The 23215-nt window shown below is 33.6% G+C and overlaps 2 protein-coding genes across 2 annotated transcripts; both read left to right on the top strand.

Annotated features, from left to right (window-relative positions):
- The first annotated feature begins 3437 nt into the window (after positions 1 to 3437).
- On the top strand, positions 3438 to 7534 carry WRKY13 (WRKY DNA-binding protein 13). Its single transcript, XM_059576916.2, has 3 exons — positions 3438 to 4231; positions 4559 to 4786; positions 7140 to 7534. The coding sequence occupies exons 1-3, from the start codon at positions 3960 to 3962 to the stop codon at positions 7309 to 7311; spliced, it is 672 nt and encodes a 223-aa protein (XP_059432899.1). The 5' UTR covers positions 3438 to 3959; the 3' UTR covers positions 7312 to 7534.
- Positions 7535 to 13604: 6070 nt separating this feature from the next.
- On the top strand, positions 13605 to 14180 carry LOC132164942 (uncharacterized). Its single transcript, XM_088511581.1, has one exon. It carries the CDS (start codon positions 13605 to 13607, stop codon positions 14178 to 14180), a length of 576 nt encoding a protein of 191 aa, XP_088367707.1.
- The last annotated feature ends 9035 nt before the right edge of the window (positions 14181 to 23215 follow it).

Raw genomic sequence — 23215 nt, 5'->3', positions numbered from 1 at the left:
AGATGATTGATACCCTCAAAACCAGTCTTTCAAATCCAAGTTACATCTCTATATATATTTATATATATTCAAGAAAATAATTCAATAATAAACTCTCACCCTGATCGAAAGAAAAGGAAAAGGAAAAGAAAAAGAAAAAGAAAAAGAAAAAGGATGATATGATAGATTGAGAAGTCTAAAATGACCAACATAACCTTTGGATGATCAGAGAGAGAGAGAGAGAGCCCCAATCAATCATGAATTCTCACCAAATAATTACACATAAATGATGTAAAAATTATTTAATTTCACTAATAAATGGAACATCATAACATGATTAGTACAATGCAAATTAATATGCTAATTAAGTACACTTGATTAGTTTAATTTAAGTAGTGGAAAAGGTAAAAAAAAAAAAAAAGGTGGGGAGGGGGGGTTTGAATAGAAAAATCGTAACAGTTACTTTTTTCCCAAAGCAGGAAATAATAATAAGTAGAAAAAAGCTGAAAATGAAGGGAAAGGGAAGGGGAAGGTAATCTAAGTGGAATAATGGCCACCTATAAACAGAGACAAAAAGAAATGATGTGTGTTGGCCACCCCCCCCACGTCCTATTTCCGACTTACTTAGGCCCAACTTCATAAAGAAAAACGTTTTTAAATGGGTTTTTTTTAACCCAACACCCCTTACTGTAGATGATGCAATATATTATTCCCTCGGTACGTACCCTCGTGACGTCATCGGCAAGTCACCTCCACGTAAGCATGAACTCTCTCTCCCTCTCTCTCTATATATAAACTTTTTTCAAAAAAAAACTCTCTCGATCTCCTTTTCCACTCATTTTCTTTTACTCCTCATTAATATTAGTTTATGTTTTCGGATTTAAAGGCAAATAGTTTTCGTTGTTTTTAAAATGGAGCTGAAAAATGAAGATAATATTTTGAACATTTCCGAAAGATGCCCTTTGGCCTTTGTTCAGGAAACATCTGAAATTAATTAATTTGGAAATGGCGTATTTTCCACATATTACTTGTTTTTTTTAACTAAAATATATATATGAAAGGAAAATATATTAAATTAATATATAAAAAATAAGATTAGTGTCCATTTAGTGTTAAGAAAGTATAAGTAAAAAAAAAAAAAAAGACAAAAAATAATTATTTCTTAGTATTATTAATTAATACTAGGGTTGCTTTTAATTTCACGTTTCAAATATATATTTCATAGCTTCATTTTAGTTTTTTTTTTTTTTTTGGGTAATCAGATTTCATTTTTGTTTGGGAATTTAGAGAAAGCAAGATAATAGGCCAAGGAATTAGATTCAGAGGCTTTTGATGGAAACGAAATCTAATATCACTTCCCCCTGCCCCCACACACCAAAAAAAAAAAAGACACAGAAAAAGAGACATTAATTGTAAGAAATGAGATGAAATGGCTAGCTACTATTATTCTTTGTCCCATGGAAATACGGTAAAATCCAAGGTATGAGATAAATGGCTGAGATGATCAGTTCCATTGATTCTACTAACGAACCTTTTTTTTTTTTTTTCTCTTCATGGGACTTTCAACCTTTCAAAACATCCTTTGTGTTGGCCCGACAATTGAAATGATATTAGTGGAGGAAAAATATTGCAAGTTTTAGAAAAGGGAAGGATTCAAAGAATCCCTAGCTACTTCTGTGTGTATATATATATAAAGATATCAATAATTTAGGTACACCCACGAAAAGATATTGGACTAACAAGTAAATTGCTACCTTTTGATAAAGAAAATCGTCCTCACATGCTTGCTTCACCCCATAAGGTATGAACAAAGTAAATTGACTTCAAGAAAATAAATCATTTCTATCTATTTGGATTCAAGTGCAACAAACAAGATTAATACAAAATCCAATGCAAGTGCAACAAACAACAATAATATATAAAATCCAATTGTTAGAACATCCCATCCGTAAATATCCACAAGGGTTGTGGTGCAGGAATAATCTTTTTATTTATGTGCCGTTTGGTTCACGAAATCTTATTTTATTTTATTTTTTATGGTATTCGTAATCCTATAAATGTGATGCTCGAGAATCTAGATTTTCACGAATTAATATGACTATTCCCATGTTTGGAAATTATTAGGAATATTGGAACATATATGAGAGTCTCATATTTGGTTTACTCCTAATTAAGAATTCTATAGAAAATATTTATTCTTCTCAAAATATCCTTATGTTTTGTCTCTTCAAGTGTATATATAAGAGGTTGTTGGATACAAAATTATTTAAAAATTAAACAAAAAATGATATGGAAGAAAACTATATATAAACCGCCATGATTTTTCTTTAATTTTTCAATATATGATTTATTTTCTTTATTTTACCAAAATAAAATTTTTTTCATTTCCATTTTTTTAAAATAAATTAGTTCATCACTTTTATATACAAATTTTACGTTTTGCAACACCCCAACACATTTACACACAATATTGTCCGCTTTTGATTCCCTCAAACCAGACTTCCTAAGATGTCACCCATGCATCCTAGTACTACTTTCGTATAAACTCACTTAACTGCAGAGTTTTAATGAGATAATGATCATCACTGCTTTAAAATGCGTTCTTGTCATGAATGATGTAAGTATACATTAAACACATCTCCATCTTCATACTCAGGCGATGTGGGACGCCACACATTCATTTCTGTTTTTTGGGAGGGAACCTAATTTTCTTAGGTATCTGAATTCCTTCCATTTGAATGCAACCAAATGAAGTAAGCTCCTGTGATTCTCAAAAATCCTAAAAGATCACCGCATCCAAACGCTCTCTCTTAAAGATAAATAAAAAGCTACCCCACACATAAAAAGAAAAAAGAAAAAGAAAAGCTACCCATCAAGATTACTAAGCTTAATTGAAGAGATGATAACAATATAATAGGTCGGTTTGGAATTTGAGAAATGGTGGGTAGATGTGGGGTTGGGTGAAGCCATATAAAGTTAGTGAGCAAAAGGGAGAGATGAGAAAGGTGAGAAGCTTTATTTTCTGCAAAAGGTCAAATAGGGCCTCTTTCATCAATCATAATGATATCCTCACCGCCGATGCAAAGAGAGCCGAGATTTGCACCCAAGATTCATCATCATTGCCATCTGATATTTCTTTTTGGTTGTCCAAAAGAACCCTAGCTAGAAAAAATTTGAGGATTCAAAAGAAACCCTAGAAAGTGAAAGACATAAGTATCACCCTCTTTTTGCTCTCTCCTCACAGATTTTGATTAATAATTTTCACTTATGCACTTGTATTTCGGATTTGTCTTCTATTATTGTGCACTCATCTATTTTTCACTTTTATCCTTGGATCCTTCTAGGTTACCACCGGTAGCACGGGTTCTTTTATGCACCTAATTTTTTTTTTTTCAAATGACTATGCTATGTCAACCAAACTTGCTACTGCTCACCTAATTGTCGTGTATTGTTGACCTCTGTATAAATAGTTCAATTCCACTGAGCCATGCGACACATAGATTTTCCATGCTTTTGAGGCCAAATAGTAACATGTGTTCCACCCAAAAAACAACACACAACTTCAGTTGAATTTTGAAGTCTTTTTAGTCAATGGTAGAATATATATATCTCTCATCTTTTTCTTCTTTAGTTTTAAGGGAGAATCCGCTATATCTATAATATTCTTCCTTAATATTGTTTATATATTTATTACATATATGAGATTTTCAAAAGGGTCTTTTACTACAAGAAGGGAAAGTGGTTGGTTGCGTTTATAGGTATTAGAATACTTTCAACATATCTTACAAATTCTATTTGTCTCTCTATATATCCTAGAAGTTTGAGAGAGAGGCTCTCGTTCTCTTAATCTAGACTGTTTGTAGCTTGTCTAGAGAGATTTTCATCCTCATCAGATTTCTCCTATAAAAAGAACCAACAACCTTTTCATTTGATTTTCTACCACTATTGATCAGAGAGAGAGAGCGAGATTTCATGAAAGTATGCTCAACCAGGGCCTGTTTGAGGATCAAGAGGTTTCTACACAAATGGGTTTCTTTTCTTTCCCTTCCAACTTGACCTTACCTTCTTTAGGATGCCACCAATCTCTCAAAGCCTTCACTACCATACCTCCTTCACTAGCTTCTGATGCACCTTCAAGTAATCTCACTGAAACCCTACTCTCATCTGCCACTACAAAGCAAAGAGAAGACACCACTTCTGACTTTAGAGGATCCCAGCTCCTTTCTTTGCATAGATCAGCCGCTAATCTATGGTAAAACTACATTCCTTTTTATATCCAATCATGTTTTTTCTTTCTTTTTGGTAACCTGGTATCCGGGGTTTTGCCAGACTATGGCTAGATCCCGGGATACCGTGTTAAAGCGTCTCCTCCACACAAGTCGGGTAAGGCTCAGGGATTTTGCCAGACCCTGGCTAGATCCTGGGATACCGTGTTAAAGCGTTTCCTCCACACAAGTCGGGTAAGGCTCAGGCTTTCACCTGTAAGCACGACGACCTTAAAGAATTGTTTGGAAGAGTCTAATTAACCTTTGATCTCCCTCTCTTTCTCTAATGAATTGGGTTTGGAAATGCTTTTTAGGGCATGGGGAGACGTTGGTGAATGCTTGAGCAACAAGCGAGGTGGTGGAGATCTAGAAGATCATCATCTAGGGGTTTCTACACTGAAAATGAAGAAGATAAAGGCAAGGAGGAAGGTGAGGGAGCCTCGGTTTTGCTTCAAGACCATGAGCGATGTAGATGTTTTAGATGATGGTTACAAGTGGAGGAAATATGGACAGAAAGTGGTAAAGAACACCCAGCATCCCAGGTTAGACAGATTAAAATCTTAATTTTTTTTTTTTTTTTTTTGGCTTTATTTAGTCACTTCTTGAAAGAAAAGTTCATATATACGGCACTGGATTATTCAGCTAGTTTCGGTGTGCCCCATATGCATGCTATGTTCCCTCGCGATCTCATTATTATCCTAGTCATAATTGTTTTTGAACGCTTGGTGCAGGAGATTTAGAGGGGAAAACATGTTTAAGCAGTATGATTAATGACAAAATATTTTAAAGCAAGCCTAGAAGAACCAATTATTACCTTAAAAAGAGGTGTAATCACAGCGGAAAGATCAACAAACAGTCAGACCATCAAGATTAACGAAAGAGCAAGTACCATTAAATAACACGACATTATTAGCTAGTGTTCATTGCTTAATTTATTGATTATATATGTTCACTTATGCCAAAAAGATTGAAATTACAAGATGACAGTAAGAGGGTACAAATTATTAAAGTATAGTTTCAAGCTCTCTCTGATCAATTAGGGTACAAGCTAGGGGCTCAGTAAACTATCGGGAAAGATTTTTATACCCGTTGACATGTAATATATTTTAAGTAATTTTTCATGTCAGACACTTAAAAAAAAAAAAAAGCGTTAACCACCGAAAGACACGTAAGTCGATGTGAAAATGTAGTGTGAAAGTAATATTACTCATCAAAAATTGTCTTTCGGCTTAGGATCTCCTGAAAGTGCTTTTGCTTTCCTTTTAACTAAGCCTTCCCACAAAGAATGTAGGCCAGACATTTTCACTCAAAACAAAGAAAGTATACAGTTGTGCATATGTATATATAAATAAGTACTTCCTCATGGCCTTGAAGCTGCTGCCTTGGTACATTCATCTAGCTAATTAAGCTCTTCAGGCCTTGGATTATCGATCGTGTGGTTGATGAGGAGGGTAGAAAGGATTTTATATACAAATTGAGGTGTCGATTAATATATATATATATATATATAGAGAGAGAGAGAGAGAGAGAGAGAGAAGCGTATATTTAGCTGATCAGTACAATACTATGTATGTCTTGTGTATACAATAGGTTATAGGCTCACGAGCAATTGCATGGGAAATTACTTTTTTGACTTTATAATCAGTACTTCTAGAAAAGAATCCCAGCTTTCTCACAAAGTCAAGGAAAATAATTTCTGGTAAATCATGATTTCACCTCTGAATGTGTATCGATCATGCCCTGTGTAATAATACAACCCATTTTGCGGTTCATATTTTCTAAGAATAATCATTTTTTTTTTTTTTTGTAAGTCTAAGAATAATCATTGGTTCAAGAGGAAATTGTCCAATTTCAAGCTTTCCCCAGTTTAGAAATGAACCAGGGTTAGGGTATTTACTGTTGACAGGGTCAATTTTGACCTTCTAAGTTTTAAACAAGGGTTGGAGATGCTTGGATGTGATAATTACTTAAACCCTAGTCTATTCCTATGATCTGCCAAGTACCAAGGCTGGCTGTCTCATCCTAACTCTAAAGTTTGAATGGCGCTTGTGATAAACTTTTTTTTTTTTCCTTATCACCAAGAGCATGGTAATAGCCTAATATATAGGAAGCTCGTGTGGTAGTACGGGGGATCCGCAAGGGTTCTTTCAAAATGGATCGAACCATAGATGAACTCCAACATCACCGAGAGCACGGTAGTCGGAAGCTTGTAAGTAGAAATTAATAGGTACAAGTCTCATCCCCCATAACATTGCATGTGCCTAGCTATAGAAATATGCCAATCCACCCCAATATTTGTGTCACGTAAGTTTAAAATTGATGAGCACTACGTAGAAATATGAGTAGTGTTTGATTAAAACTCATGTTGCCATGATAATTTTTAACTTATGAACTTATAAGTCATATTAATGACGACAGATCAGTGTAACAGTCCAATTTTTCATTCGAATTTTAGTGAATTTTGAGAACATTCTCTTGCTTTAATTTTCTTTCCACATGTAGCCAGTCACATCACACCGTGTCCCACGATGTCGTTTCTATAGTTTTTACCTGTGAAGAACAGTGGTATATATATATATATATATATATATATATATATATATATATATAGATGGATCGCTGCATGCATGAAAATCACACAAAATATTCCATGTTGTCGAGTATAGAGTGTACTACAGCGCCATAACACGTAAAGAACTGCACGCAAGCAAGCTGTAGCTATATATAACATGATGATCCCCGCCGTCAATTTGCTTCAAAAATGCCATGATCAACTTCGATCAACATATATATGATTCTTCTGTCTACCTTATTCATCCAAAAAAAAGAAAAAAGAAAAAAGAAAAACATGTTGACGAGTGTTTTAATTTGTTGGGGTGTGGTGCATGCATGCAGGAGCTACTACCGATGCACACAAGATAATTGTCGCGTAAAAAAACGAGTGGAGCGATTGGCGGAGGATCCAAGGATGGTGATTACAACGTACGAAGGGAGACATATACATTCCCCCTCACACGACATGGAGGACTCCCAGGCTCCATCCCACCTAAACAACTTCTTCTGGTAATAATATATATGCTGCTCCTGCTCCTGCTCCTGCTCCTGCTCCTGTTCCTGTTCCTGCTCCTGCTCCTGCTCCTTATTAATGTGCATCAGTTTTGCTGTGCCTTTGTTTGTATTTGGGGACACCCAAAATAAACCATTATTTTGTGTAACATGCCCATCTTTCTAGGGCCCCCCCTCCCCCTCCCCCTCCCCTACTCTAATGCATTATAAATAAAAACTTTCGTCTCCTTCAACTTGCCCTTTTGTACTTTTGTATATATATATATACACGTGTGTGTGTGTAAACTTTGATCTTTGCCAAGCGGCCGCAAATTGGTGTATGTGCCTGAACTTTTGGCTTTATGAATCATTGAATTTATTCTTCTTCCTTTTTTTTCTCCCTAATTTTCAAGGAAATTTTTTTTTTTTTACTATATGTTGTATATAAACATCCAGATTTGCCCAAATTCCATTTCATGGTTTTTTTTGCATGTTACGGCTTTTATAAACACAATGGATGATGAAGACGGTGCAACGAAACTTTAATTGGAGCAGGGTGTAATATTCATACGAGCACTAATGCACTGAATATTTCTATCAAAATTTCGCAGTTAAGCATGTTTGAGCAATAATCAATAGTATTAAGATGGGTGACCTTTTTCCCTTTGGAAGTCTTTGTGTTGCACTCTTTGTCTAAATTCATAAAAAAATAAATAAAAAAACCAGTTGGAATAAATCAGGCTGCCCTGATGTTAATGCCTTGCCAAGGACGCCATTTGCTCGAGTCTTTTTTGCCCAAACCTTTTGCATATATAAGGTGAGACAGGAAGCATAATATAGATAGAAAAATTAAGTAAAATAATGAAAAGAGTGACGCAAAAATTTATGTGGTTTGACCTTAATTAATTAATTATGTCCACCAACGGCAAGAAGAAAAAGTGTCCCCTACAATCTACGTTCTTTGTGGATTTGGGCTTACTAGTAATAACAGGCCCTGAAGCCTTTAGATGGATTTGGGCTGGGGGCTCTATCGCTATTGCCACATCTTTGTACGACTCCACGGGCCCTCCTAATAGGTAAGAAATTCACTCTCCCCAAAATAAAGGACCAAAAACAGGCCCATGCATGGCCCAGTTAAGAGCTAAGCATTTGTGTGATGTTCTATAATCTACAAAATAAAAACATATCCCAATAAACACGAATTCTCTTTAAAAATCTTCTACTATTAATTTAATTTAAACAATTCAAAACACATCTCACAATATCCCTACCAAAGTCTAAAGGCAACATGTGTCAATATATATATATATATATATATATATCTTATAAATGCGTATATATGCATGCATGCATGTCTTTTTTCTTTTTTTCTTTTTCTATTCTGACAAAGTGACAACAGATCAACAATATATATATATATATTGTTGATCTGTTGTCACTTTGTCAGAATAGAAAAAGAAAAAAAGAAAAAAGACATGCATGCATGCATATATACGCATTTATAAGATATTAAGATGCATTGAATAATTATTACATAAATACAATTTGGGCAACTTGACCCTAGCTCTAATGGATTCTCCATTACGTGTGCCAAATTTAATAATTAACGCTGACCAGAATTCAATTCATGCACTTGTATATATACTCGTTGTGGGTTTGAGTTTATTTCATTTAAAAAAAAAAAAAAAAAAAAAAAAAAAACATTGAAGCAGCAGAATGAAGGTTTGCACCTTTGCTACATGCTTTTTCTTTCTCCGGTTCTTTGGAAAGCCCATGGGTGCCTCATTCATTGTCTTTTAAAATGGCCAATTCTTTTTTTTCTCCGGTTCTTTTGGGAAGTCTATGGGTGCCTCATTCATTGCCTTTTAAAATGGCCAATTCTTTTCGTAATAGGATCATCTCCGGTCCATATTCGACTGAAAAATATTTAGTTAATGGTTAAAATCTCTCTAAAGATCTTAAGGCTATAAAAAGGACATCTGTCTCATTAATAAATAAAATAATAAATATATTTAAAAATAAAATAATAAAAAATTATGGGGTGCTCCAGGTGGCTAGCAACACATTAGGGGTGGCTAGACCACCCCATTTGGGGTTGGGGTGGTTCGGCCACTCCCAACCGCTGGTCTGGGGTGGCCGAAGCCACCCCATGAATCTTGGGGTGGTCCGGCCACCCCAAAGGGACAAATCTAAAAATAAAATAAAATTTTGTTTGGCCCTTGTGGGTGGTCAAACCACCTCCGTTGGGCCATGGGATGGCTTTTGCCCACATAATTTTTCATTTATGGCCTTAAAATTTCTCAAAAGAGATCTTAACTATTAACTAAATATTCTCAAATTTAAAATAGACCCAAAAAGATCTAGTTCCATTATTTTCATGGAATGAGGAATTCAGTGCTTCATTGTTATCATTGATTGCTACGTACGTGCTTTTTCTCCTTTTCTCTGCCAAGCCCTTTTCTTTGTCTTTGAAAATGACCAATTACTTCTTTGGTATCTTTGACGTCAATCTGTCAGCTAAAAGAAAAGAATAGAAGGGTTTTTAACCGATCCCTTCATATTTTATAAAAATATAAAATTAGCGTATTCTAAAATTTGAATTATTTATTTTATTTAATGGTCTAAATACATGTAAAAGTTTGTATGTTATCGAAGTAATTAATTTTAGTTTTTAATATGTAAAATTCATTTGTCTCAATAATAACGTAAATTTTTACATTTGTTTAAACCCTTAAATGAAATGAATGGTTAAGATTTTAGAATACAAGACTTTCATATTTTAGAGAATATGAGGGAATCCAAATCTTATAACCTCAAACACTTGAGAGGCCAAAAGCCGAAAATAAAAATAAAAACAAGATATAGAAGTTGAATGCCGTCAATTTTTTATAGGACTCATAAATTTGATTCAAATTTAACATAAAATTAGTGTGTTAGGTTTTAGTAAAATAGAATTTGGGTCAAACCAGGTTGACCCAATTAATACTTGGACTAAATTTTGGGTCAACCCACTTAACTAAAATGACCTACATAACCCGTACAAATTAAAATATTTTTTTATTTTTACCATTTACAAATTAAAACCCTAGAGCCCAAGACAAAAAAATTACCCTTAGTCTCATCCCTCATTGTAAAGATAAAATTTCGGTAATGGAATTTATTTTCATGTCCAATAATTGAGAATTATTGTTCCAATATCTTTGTATAAAATAGTATTTTCATGCTCAATAATTGAAAATTTTGTTAATTAAATGCGTTATACAGGTTGGATCAACTCAACTAGGGGTGTTAAACAGGCAAGCCGTTCGCGAGTGAGCTCGGGATCGGCTCATATAAGCTCAGCTTGTACTCGACTCGATTATTAAATGAAGCGTTTTGTGAACACAAATAGTGGCTCGAATTTTAAATGAAGCAAGTTCGCTCGACTTAGTTAGCCTCGTGAGCAACTCGTATAAAGCTCGAATTGGTAGTTGTTCACATAGTTGATCATATTAATATTAAAAATTGATGTTTTTTTTTTTTTTTTTCTAATAGCATCCTTTTATTATAAAATGATGCATATCCTCTCTCTTCGAAACCAAGTGTTTTGCTATCTTGACTCAGGCTTCATACTCAGCTAGCCAGGCTAAGCAAATGGTCATATACAAACTGGCTTCTTGAGCCGTTTTAGAGTACTTGAAGTTTAAATTTATAATAAAAAATTAATTAATTAAATATAAGAGCCAGCTCGTGGCATGGGCTCAATTTTTTGGCTTGTCCTTAAGCTCGGCTCAAGTAAAATTTAAACGAGCCAAGCTTTAGTGGTGGAGCCACGTAGTACCTTGGGGGTGCCCTAAGGATTTTTTTTTAAAAAAAAAAAATCAATAAATTAACCCACGACACCCTCAAATATATATATATTTTACAATTTTACCTACCCTTCGGCAATCTCCCGCACCCCGGCACCCCCATCCCTTCTCTTGTTCTCTAGTTCTCCCGCACGGCGCACGACTGTATACCCCCATCCCTATAAACCATTCAACCCAATCTGTTGACGGCAAATAAATCAGTCCCATCGAGAAAAAAAATGTTCCCTTTCTCAGTTTCTCACCTCTTTGGTGCTCCGTTAGGCCTCAATATCGAGCGAATCGACAGCCAAACAAGCCGGCTGCAGATCTCAGTCAAATTTTTAGCTGCAGCCTACAGGTAACCATGAAAGCAAAATGAATAAACTTAGTGCTTAACATTTTTATTTTCTTTCACTTTCTTCAAGTTTCTCTGCAACCGAACAGTATAATTCCCATGATTTAATCTCGTCTCATTTCTTGTTAATTGTTAATTGTTATGCTTGATTCTGGTTGTGGTTGTGTTATACACATTGTTTGTGATGTATTTAGGTATGATTTTCTATTATCCGTGAGTTCTATGCAAATGACTAAATATTTGTGCACACCACATGTTTGACAAAATGCCTAAGTGACATTCTTGAGCTACTTACCTTGATTCATGACTTGAATTGCTCTTGTTTATTGTCATTATGGTTTAAGCTTTGATTGTGAGGGATATAAGCATTTGTTTCCTTTTTTGGCCTTGCTCAAACTTAACACGCATCACATGTTTGATGTAATATCTTAATGATGTGTAGTTAGTCAAATTTCCCTTGTTTTTCTTAGAGTGAGTATGGCCAGTGGCGGAGCACCCCCAAAAAAAAAAAATATCTCTAAGACGCACTCTCTCATTCTCTCAGACTCTCTATAGTCTCTTCGTTCTCTGTTCTTTCTATCAAAGATTGTCAGATTCACAGGTAACTCTTTGTCTCCTCCTCCCTGGCTTCTCAATTGCTTTTGTAGTTTTATGTTCTAGTTTTAGATTTATATTTTGCTCCTTTTACAGGAAAAGGGTTTTGGAGAAAAGTTCAAATACTTTGGTTTTTTTTACAATTCAGTTAATTTGGCCCTTTTGGGTCCGATAGGTTCTTAGGAAATCAAAATCAAAGACACTCTCTTTATCTTCTCAGGTGAGTCACAACACTAGTAATTTCTTAAACCTTAAACTTTTGTGCTATATTTTTTATTCATCATCTGTTTTTCCTCTGTTTAATTTGTGAGTTTTAAACTTTAATGTTTATTTTGTTGCTTATATCCATATAAACATTGATTAAACATTAATTTAATTTCACTATTAATTTGAATAATTGAATAAACTTTAATATCCGTATGATTGCTTATTTTGTTGTTTAATGTTTATAAACTTTGATTGTCTCTTACAGGGTCGTGATTTAACTTGAAAATTTTAGGTTCATGAATCATATCAAAATTTAAAACTATCGATTCATTCTTCAAAAGGAAAGAAGCCAACATTTCGAAAAGTAATACACTGTTGGAATCTAATACCGAAACTTCAAATCCCAATGAGCGTCATCTTAAATCTCCAAGGGTTGAAGATGAAGAACATCCTTTTGAATCCACAATTGCGGAAACACAAGAGATTCATTTTAAATCATCCACACTCAATGTTAATGAAGTTGATGTTTCTTCTATTTCTGTAGAGCGAGATCCAGGATTACGTCCTCCAATGTGGGACTGTCCAATCAATCGATGTGATGAAATACGACGGCCTTATTTGAAAGATGGTCCAAATCGATTTATTCTTGCAAATTATCCACTTTCTAGACCAGAAAATCACCCTCGTCGTTTTCAAGTCTCTTAGTTCACACAATTTCCTTGGCTTGAGTATTCTCGTTCTAAGGATGCTGCATATTGTCTACCATGTTATCTTTTTACTATGAAAGGAGATGGACGTCCTGGATGGGATGTATTTACTATCAAGGGATTTAGAAATTGGAGAAAAGTTCAAGGGGAAAAAAATTGTGCCTTTTTGACTCATATTGGGGAGGATCCTTGTTCACCTCATAATAATGCTATGAAATCTTATGAGGATTTACGAAATCAATCACGGCATATCGATAAAGTATTGAATGCACAAAGTATCGAACAAATTCAAAATAATCGATTACGTGTGATAACTTCTATTGATGTTGTTCGGTGACTTGCATTTCAAGGATGTGCTTCTAGAGGTCATGATGAGACTCTTGTTTCAAAAAATCGAGGTAATTTTCTTAAGTTGATTAAGATTTTGGCATCATATAATGATAAAGTTGCTAGTATTGTTTTGGAAAATGCTCCAAAATCTGCGAAGTATACTTCACATACAATTCAAAAGGAGATTTTGCAAGTCATTGCAAGTACAGTGTGAAAGAAAATTCGTGAAGATATTTGAAACTCTAAATTTTGCATCATTGTTGATGAGGCACGTGATGAATCTAAGAGAGAACAAATGGCAATTGTTTTGAGATTTGTTGATAAAGATGGTTTTATACAAGAACGTTTCTTTGATATAGTTCATGTTAAAGATACACCGGCATTGACTCTAAATAATGGAATAGCTGATGTTCTCTCTTGTCATTGCCTTGATATTCAAAATATTCGTGGACAAGGATATGATGGTGCTAATAACATGCGTGATGAATGGAAGGGATTGCAAGCATTATTTCTTAAGGATTGTTCTTGTGCATACTATGTTCATTGTTTTCCTCATCGATTACAATTAGCATTAGTTGCTGCATCTAGAGAGGCGTCTTTTGTTCATGTGTTCTTCACAAATTTGAACTTTGTTATCAATGTGGCCAGTGCTTCATGTAAATGTCGTGATCAACTACAAGTTGTTCATGCAACACAAATTGCACATTTGGAAGCTATTGGTGAGCTTGAAACTAGAAAATGGGCTAATCAAATTAGCACTTTGAAACGAGCTGGTGATTCTCGTTGGGGTTCGCATTTTAATTCTATTTGTAGCCTAATAAGGATGTTTGATGCTACTTGTACAGTGCTTGAAGATGTTGGAAGAGAATGAGGTACTTACTCTCAACGATGAGATGCTAAGGCTGCTTATAAAATGCTTACATCCTTCGAGTTCATATTTATTTTACATTTAATAAAGGAAATCGTGGGCATTATTGATGTTCTTTGTCAAGTTTTGCAGCAAAAATCTCAAGACATTTTGAATGCTATTAATTCAGTTTCTATTGCAAAAAAACTTATCCAAAAGTTGAGAGATGATGGTTGTAATGATTTGCTTGAGAACATTGTTTCTTTCTCCAAGAAAGCTAAAATTGACATTCCGGATTTGAGTGCTTGTTATATTGAAGGTCAAGGTCGTAGTCAAAAGAATCACATTACATTGGAGCATCATTATCATTTTGACATATTCAATACTATTATCGACTTTCAATTGCAAGAGCTTGATAATAGGTTTAGTGAAAAGGCGTTGGAACTTTTGATACTTAGCTCTGCTTTGAATCCAAAATATGCTTATAAATCCTTTAAAATTGACGATATATGTATCCTTGCGGAGAAGTATCATCCTCTTGATTTTTCTGAGCAGGACAAAATTAATTTGAGATATCAATTGAGGTATTTTGAACTTGATGTGCTTACTGACCCGACATTACAAAATTTGTCTTCCATTGCAGAATTATGCCAAGGATTGGCAAAGGCGAAAAAATCAAAGACATGATCATATTGATAGATTGATCGTCTTGTTTTGACTTTCTAATATCTACAGCAACTACCGAACGAGCATTTTCAGTAATGAAAATTGTTAAAACACGATTTCGCAACAAAATGGAGGATAATTTTCTTGCAAATAGTTTAGTTCTCTATATTGAAAGGGAAATTGCTGAGAGTTTCGATTTAGATTCGATACTTGATGATTTTGTACTTCTAAGAGACCGTAAAATGCAGTTCTAGACACTTTTTTTTTTTTTTTTTTTTTGTATTTCTATCTTTTTGATATAGTGTCGACATGTTACATTTCTAATATATTAATTTCAGCACATATTTATGAACTTTTATAGATATTTTTTGTGAGGCATATATTGTGTGAATTACCAAATTTTTCGGGTGAAGAAAATTTTTAGGACGCCAAAAAAATTTTAGTGGCACCCCCAATATAAAATAGCTGGCTCCGCTACTGCCAAGCTTAGACAAGGGAAGCTCGCCCAAGCTCGCCTCGTTTACACTCCTAAACTCAACACAAATTGCTTCTTAAATGAGTAATGCGGGTTGAATCGTGTCACCTACCTATTTAAATAAGTCTTGTCAGGATGCAGGGGACTAGCTCATTTTAGTTAAATTTGTCAGATTTAAGTTGACTCATATAGTCATATATCCATGCTTCGATACTATCCAAATACGACATATGCCCTCCTACATTAGCATAATTCTTCCTTGATATCATTCCTATAAGACCCACATTCATTTACATATATTACCAACCTACCCTTGTTCTTATCAGATCCAGATCCTCTCCGATCCATAATGGATTGGAGGGTATCAAGTTCATAGCTGTGATTTCTTTAAAGAAATCCTAGTGCCACAAATGTGTCACGTGTCCTCCCAATAAAAAATAATAAAATATTAATTAATACTTAAAAAATAAATAAAAACTAAAATAATAATAAAAAAAGGATGGGTGGCCGGCCACCACCGTTAGGTTGAAGCCACCCCATGGCCCTTGGGATATATATATATATATATATATATATATATATATATATATATATATATATATATATATATATATATATATATATAGTTCTATTTCTGAATTACTAGAATTTTGACTTGACTCATAATCTGTTGAGGTGTTAAAAATTTCATCTTCATTCTCACTAGAATCTGAGCTTTTGAGTTCTAGGCTTTTATACAAATCTTCTTTCTCTTTATTGGAGATTTTTAATTGGTTGATTTTATATTTTACTTTGCACTCATTTTTGTAATGGCCTGTCTTTCCACATTTGAAGCATTTTACTTTCTTTTTGTCATATTTTTCGTTTTTGGGTTTTTTGTAATATTTTCTTACTGTTTTATTTTTCTTATAATATTCATTTGGTTCAAAGTTTTTGTTTTTTCTATAACTCTTTTTCTAATGTTTTCTAGTTTTTACGTATTTATCCTTATGTTTTCTTCTGGAATGTGGTATAGGAGGTAAACCATATTGTTCAAAAAAATTTCTCATCTTATATTTTGCTTCTCTTTTTTCTTTGTTCAAGTTTTTATTTATCTTCATATCTATACACATTTTTAATCCTATTTTACTTATTGTACTTATGATGTATCTGTAGGTGAGATTATCATATATTATAATTCCAGTTTTATTACTTAATTCTTCACGAATTTTATGGGCAAATAGGTTAGGTAGACCATTGATCAATTTCACTTTCCAGAAAGCATTTTGACAATCGTCTCTTAACATTACTCTTGACATAAAAACATTTTTATACCATCTAAAATCACTTAAGGTTGGACACCAAAGGTTACTTAGTTGGTCATGAATTCTAGCTTTAACATTACTAGGGATTCCTATAAAATGTTTCATTGTGGTGTAAATTAAAACATTAATTCCATCAGGGATTCCTCTGTTATGTGCTTCATATGTTTGGCATATGTGATTACTAGCAAATATGCCATTGACCAAGGAATTTGCAAAAGAAACAGATATGTCTGCTGGTAGGACAAATTCGACATTTAGAAATACTTTCCTCAATACAGAGAGAATTCCTATCCTTCACAACTCAAAGCCAATTCCTAGCAAATATATCACATTTACATACAGAAATTGCAGCAGTTATGGCTCAAGCCCAATGTAAAGAAGACCTCAAAGATCTTAGCAGAAGCCTTATCCTTAAAGCTGAAGGAATTGAAGACCAAGGAGAACAAAGCTCAGTTTCGTCCTTCTTTTCAACAAACCAAGTACTACCTCTTTACCAAGAAGCCCAAGACCCTTATGATCTTGGTGAAGATTGAAGTCTAAAAAGCCAAAATATAGCAGACACTGTTCATCACTGTTCATGTCGGCCAGCACTGTTCACAGCACTATTCGTCATTGTTCATCCCGACAAGCCACTGTTCATCTACAGTATTCAACTTTTTATCTTTCTATTTATAGCATCCTCCACTCATGTAATAGCAATTCGATTTTTCCGAATTTTCAGAATACTCCTTTTCTCTTCTCCCTCTCTGATCATCAATGAAATCTCACAAAAATGTATTTCAGAGTTTCATCCATATATTACAAAATATTTCATTCAATGAAAGCTTCTTCAATGTAATTTTACAGCATCATATTTTTCGTAAGTACTTATTTTTCATATATCCTATTTTCATTATGTATATTCTTGAATTTATGGTTCCAATTAAAGTATCTTCAACATTTTATATTCATATTTATGTTTATATCAAATTCGTACAGCAGCAAAAATTCTATACCAACCAAACAATTACCCATATCAATCGATCTAGGTTTATCCAAAAAACCTATACATAAAACCTGTTTTTTGTAGAACATGACCAGCGTCACCTCAAGAATCATTTGGATCTTGTAAAAATTATTTTCCTCCTAAATGGAATTTCATTCCATTTCGCCCATCTAAATCCATTAATTTCTATAGAGACATTTATTCTTAATTCGAGTTGATTGCAAAAGTGCAAAAAATGTTTTATAAAAAGATGTTCAAAATATAGCAAGTAAATAGATTTTTGTCAGATGACAATCAATTTTAAGTATTTTTGATTTTGAAATAGAATATATCAAAGGAGATCAAAATTCTATACCTGATTTTCTCACTCGTGAATTTTGCAGGGAAAAGATGGCTGAAAAGCCACAATCAAGTAAAAGCAAAAATAAAACACCTTCCACAATCAAGTAATCACATATGAAGAGGGGACTCGTAGAACGAGTTGACATAAGTGGAAGAATTAAAGACATAGTGATGTATTTAAACAGAGACTGCTTGTAAGATTCTAGGTTGAATATGAACAAAATATCTAGATTGATACACAAAGATATAAACATAAATATGAATATGAAATGTTGAAGATATTTCAATTGGAACCATAAATTCAAGAATATACATAATGAAAATAGGATATATGAGAAATAAGTACTTACAAAAATATGATTGTAAAATTAGCTTGAAGAAGCTTTCATTGAATGAAACATTCTGTAATACATGGATGAAACTCTGACATACATTTTTGTGAGATTTCACTGATGATTAGAGAGGGAGAAGAGAAAAGGAGTATTCTAAAAATCCGGAAGAAACGAATTGCTATTACATGAGCGGAGGATGCTATAAATAGAAAGATAAAAAGTTGAATATTGCAGATGAACAGTTACTTGTCGGGATAAACAGTGATAAATAGTGTTGGCCGACATAAACAGTAACGAATAGTGCTGACCTACATGAATAGTGCTGACCATCATAAACAGTGCTAACCGTCATGAACAGTGCTGAACAGTAATGGCCGACAAACAGCAATGACCGCCAAAATAGTGATGAACAGTGTCCGCCGTATTTGAGCTTTTCAGACTTCAATCTTCACCAAGATCATAAGGGTCTTGGGCTTCTTGGTAAAGAGGTTGTACTTGGTTTGTTGAAGAGGAGGACGAAGCTAGACTTTGTTCTCCTTGGTCCTCAATTCCTTTAGCTTTAAGGAGAAGGCTTCTGCAAAGATCTTTAAGGTCTTTGTTACATTGGACTTGAGCTATGGCTGCTGCAATTTCTGTTTGTAAATGTGATCTATTTGCCAGGAATTGGCTTTGAGTTGTGAAGGATGGGAATTCTCTCTGTATTAAGGAAAGTATTTTCTGAATGTTGAATTTGTCCTACCAGCGGACATATCTGTTTCTTTTGCAAATTCTTTGGTCAATGGCATAATCCTATTTGAAGAGCCAGGTAATTTTATATTTCTTTACCATATGGAGCAAGGAAGAAAATTGACTCTCTACTTCATTAACTCTGTCAGCTGTAGAGAACTGCTTTAATGCATCTGCAAGCTCTAGAGGTAAAATCTCAAGGATAATACCATGATTTTGCCACCATCTGTTGAACCATAACGGGAGCTGACTGTTGAAGTTGTTATCAAAACAAAGATACCAGAAGTGACTGTTATTATTGTTTTGATAAAGAAGTACTTTGGACCATGCTTCAATGTAATCAAAGTAATTGTATTGAACTTGATGGCCTTGTAGGACTATGAGATCAGATGGGTGGTTACCCCATTCTTTTGAAGAAATAATCTTTGTGATGTACATTTTATCAAAGATTATTCTTTTCTGTTCTGGATCAAATCTGTCTGGGACTGAGTCTTTGGTAATTGATGTTGTTTAGAGTAAAATGTCTCTGTAGAAATTAATGGATTTAGATGGGTGAAATGGAATGAAATTCCATTTAGGAGGGAAATAATTTTTTACAATATTCAAAAGATTCTTGAGGTGATGCTGGTCATGTTCTACAAAGAACAGGTTTTTTATAATGTTTTTTGGACAAACCTAGATTGATTGATATGGGTAATTGGTTTGTTGGTATAGAATTTTTGCTGCTGTATGAATTTTGAAGAGTTCTGTTGGGTAGGGATAATGGTTGCTGTAGGACATTCTACCAATTGGTAAGGGTTCGGGTGGCTTGGAGATGCTAAAGTTGATGAAAAAGTAGGTCTTGGAGAACTAAGAACCTGAAACTTATTACTAAGAACATGAAACTTATTCAACATGTTAATGGGTGAACATGTGTCATAGGGGTTTACATTTCCTGCACTCAGGACTATATGATTGACTTGGTTGAGACTTGATAGAAGGTGTTTTATTTTTGTTTTTACTTGATTGTAGGTTTTCAGCCATCTTTTCCCTGCAAAAATTTACGAGTGAGGAAATTAGATATAGAATTTTGATCTCCTTTGATGTCTTCTATTTCAAAATCAGAAATACTTAAAATTGATTGTCATTTGGCAAAAATCTGTTTACTTACTGATAAGCGCCGAATGTTGCACATTCAAGCCCCTTAATTTGCATATGTTAATTCCTTAGCATTGTTATTTGTTTGATTTTGTTTTGTTTTTGTGTTTTCAGGTTATAAATAAAGATGCAATTAATTCCATTCATTTTGGGCTTAAAAGCACACTTTGAGAAGACCTAGAAGATATGATTAAGCTTAACCAATCATGGTTAAGTTTAATCAAATAAAGGAAGAGATTAATTCGGAATTTCTCAAATTGGAGTCAAAATCGGATTGGATTCAATTTTGGATTTTGCATATGTCTCAGTATTTTGGCCATAACTTTCAACCCAAATATTCGATTGAGGTGATTCAAGCGGCACTGGAAAGCTAACTCAAATGTCTACAAATCATTGTGAAATAGCATTTTCCTAATTCGGAGCGCCGCATTGCCAAAATCGCCCCGCAAGATAGGAATGCAATTCTGGGCGAATCCTATTCCGATTTGGACTTAGGTTTTCTTTATCCTAATTGGACTTGGACTTAAATCTCCGAAATTTATAGGATTCCTAGGGCTTCTAGGACTCTCCTAAGCCCTATAAATAGGCCTCTAAGCATTGAGAAAAGACACACCGCTTCTAGAGCAAAAACTCAGTAAAACAGTCTGTGGAGTTTAGGAGATCATGAGCAGCTAAACCCAATTGTGGGGTATTGATGTAGCCCTTTCCAAGCACAATGGTTTGATTGTATTTAATTTCTAGTCTTTCAATTTATGCATGTTGATTGTATAACCCTGAGGATTGCTACAGTTGATTTCTGTTCTTCATATTAAATGCAGTTGTTCTTTAAATTCCAAATCAATATTAGTAGAATTCTTATCTTGTCTTAGAAATTATTTTACTATTATTGAACTCAAATCATTCTTATTTTCTGTGATCATAAGAATGATGGTTATACAATGGTATTTAATTGGCATGCAATCAATAGGGTTAGATAGACCATACTTAGGGAAGACGGATCGTACTACACCTTAGTTTAGTGTAATTTAGGTAGACGGTCCGTGCCAACCGAAGATGGGTTATGCTATTCCATTGATTGTATGAGATTATTTTCTTGTTAAAATTATAACATGCATAGAATGAATTACTAGAGTTAATTATGGTTAACCATTGATGTGCGGATCGTGGTGAAGTCAATACCCTACTCTCTCTTTCATAAATTTACTCCCTTTTATTTCCGTTTATTTTATGCACTTTAAATTCTCACAACCAATTCACTCTCTTTTAATTAAGTTAATTTTGATCTTTTAATTTTGATAATTAAACCCCTGCAGTCCTTGAGGTTCGACACCCTCAATATAGCCCTATCCTATGGGATTCGTTCTATTGCGAGTGGTAATTTTATTATTGATATTTTTGGTCACAAAAATATCACATCACTTACTATATTTTAAACATCTTTTTCTAAAACATGTTTTGCACTTTTACAATCAACTCGAATTAAGAATTTTTTGTTTAACAAATCACTTTGAAACTTTAAGATGCATAATACTATAAATAAAATCTTTTTTTTAATAGTACTATAATTACTTTGTGCTGAATTCCAAATTTCTGAATGGAAATAAACAATTTGTTTAAGAGAATCTAGAGAGATTTTATGTTTGAAAATACCCCTATATCCAATGTTGGAGGCGTCTGTTTGTACAATTTTGAAAGCTTTTACTTCAGAAATGCCAAGACGAGACAAAGTCTTGACATATTTTTTGACTTCTTGGACAATTGAAGTATGAAGATCAATCCAAGGTGGAGGGTTACTTTTGAGACGATCATATAATGGTTTACAATGTTTTCTAAGATTTTGGTAAAAATCAGCAACATAATTTAAAGATCCTCAGAACCTCTAAAGCTGGTTTTTATCAAGGATGACATCAGGAAATTTGTCTACAAATTGAATGGCCCGATCAATGGGTTTAATCATTCGTTGACTGATGTTGAATCCTAGAAATCTGATTTTTGTTTGAAACAAGTTGATTTTTGCAACTGAAACAACTAAACCACTAACTTTGATGATACTATGAAATGAATGAAGATGTTTCCAGTGTTCATCAATTGACTTTGAAAATATGAGGACATCATCTATATAAATAATTGAGAAATGTGCTATAGGGTCAAAGATTTCATTCATGATGTTTTGAAATTCACTTGGGACATTTTTTAATCCGAAGGGCATGACATTCCATTCATAGTGGCCAAATGGTGTAACAAATGTTATTTTGTATTTATCTTGTTCATGAATTTGGATCTGCCAAAATCGACTCCTCATATCAAATTTTGAAGAAACATTGGCTTGACCTATTCTGTTTATCAGGTCTTTTTTGTTTGGAATAGGATATCTTATCCATTATAAGACTTTATTAAGAGGTTTGTAATTTATTACTAATCTTAGAGATCCTCTTTCTAATTCTGCATTTTTCTGTACGTAAAAGGTTAAACAAGACCAAGGGGACTTGCTTTTTCTAATTATTCATTTGTTAAGCAATTTTTTAATCTCGGTTTTACAAAGTTCCATTAAGTCTTGGCTCATTTGGATGGGTCTAGCTTTAGTAGGAATATTTCTTTCATTGAAGTCTTTTACATAAGGGAGATTTACAATATGCTTTTTCCTATGCCAAAAGGCATTGGGGAGATCAGAACAGACTTCATTTTTTTTTTTTTTTTTTTTCAATCTTTCAATTTTCTGTAGGAGGATATCACTTGATAGATGTTCTTCAATTATTTTGTTTTTAATTTCTTCTTTTAGGGAGTTCAAATGCTTGCTCTTATTCTGTAAAATGTTAGTTGTTTTAAAAATTGAAACGTCTTTTAACATATTGATGTCTTTAGCATGGGTTTTTTAAAGAATTTAATTTTTACTTTCTCTCCTAAGACTTTTGTTGTAATTCATTTGTGATATGTAGTAAAATGATACAAAAGACATAAAAATGGATTTCCTAATATGACCTTTGAATCAGGCATATTTTTTATTAAGACAAATGAAGTTTTGAAACAAACATTATCTTGACAAACATGTGCTTTAGACAACTTGTAATCTATTTGCATTTTACTACCATTAG

The sequence above is a fragment of the Corylus avellana genome, chromosome 11 (genome assembly GCF_965113065.1).
Source record: "Corylus avellana chromosome 11, dhCorAvel1.hap1.2, whole genome shotgun sequence".
Taxonomy (NCBI): domain Eukaryota; kingdom Viridiplantae; phylum Streptophyta; class Magnoliopsida; order Fagales; family Betulaceae; genus Corylus; species Corylus avellana.
The sequence above is the reverse complement of the archived record's forward strand: the minus strand, read 5'-3'. Positions and strand labels throughout refer to the sequence as shown.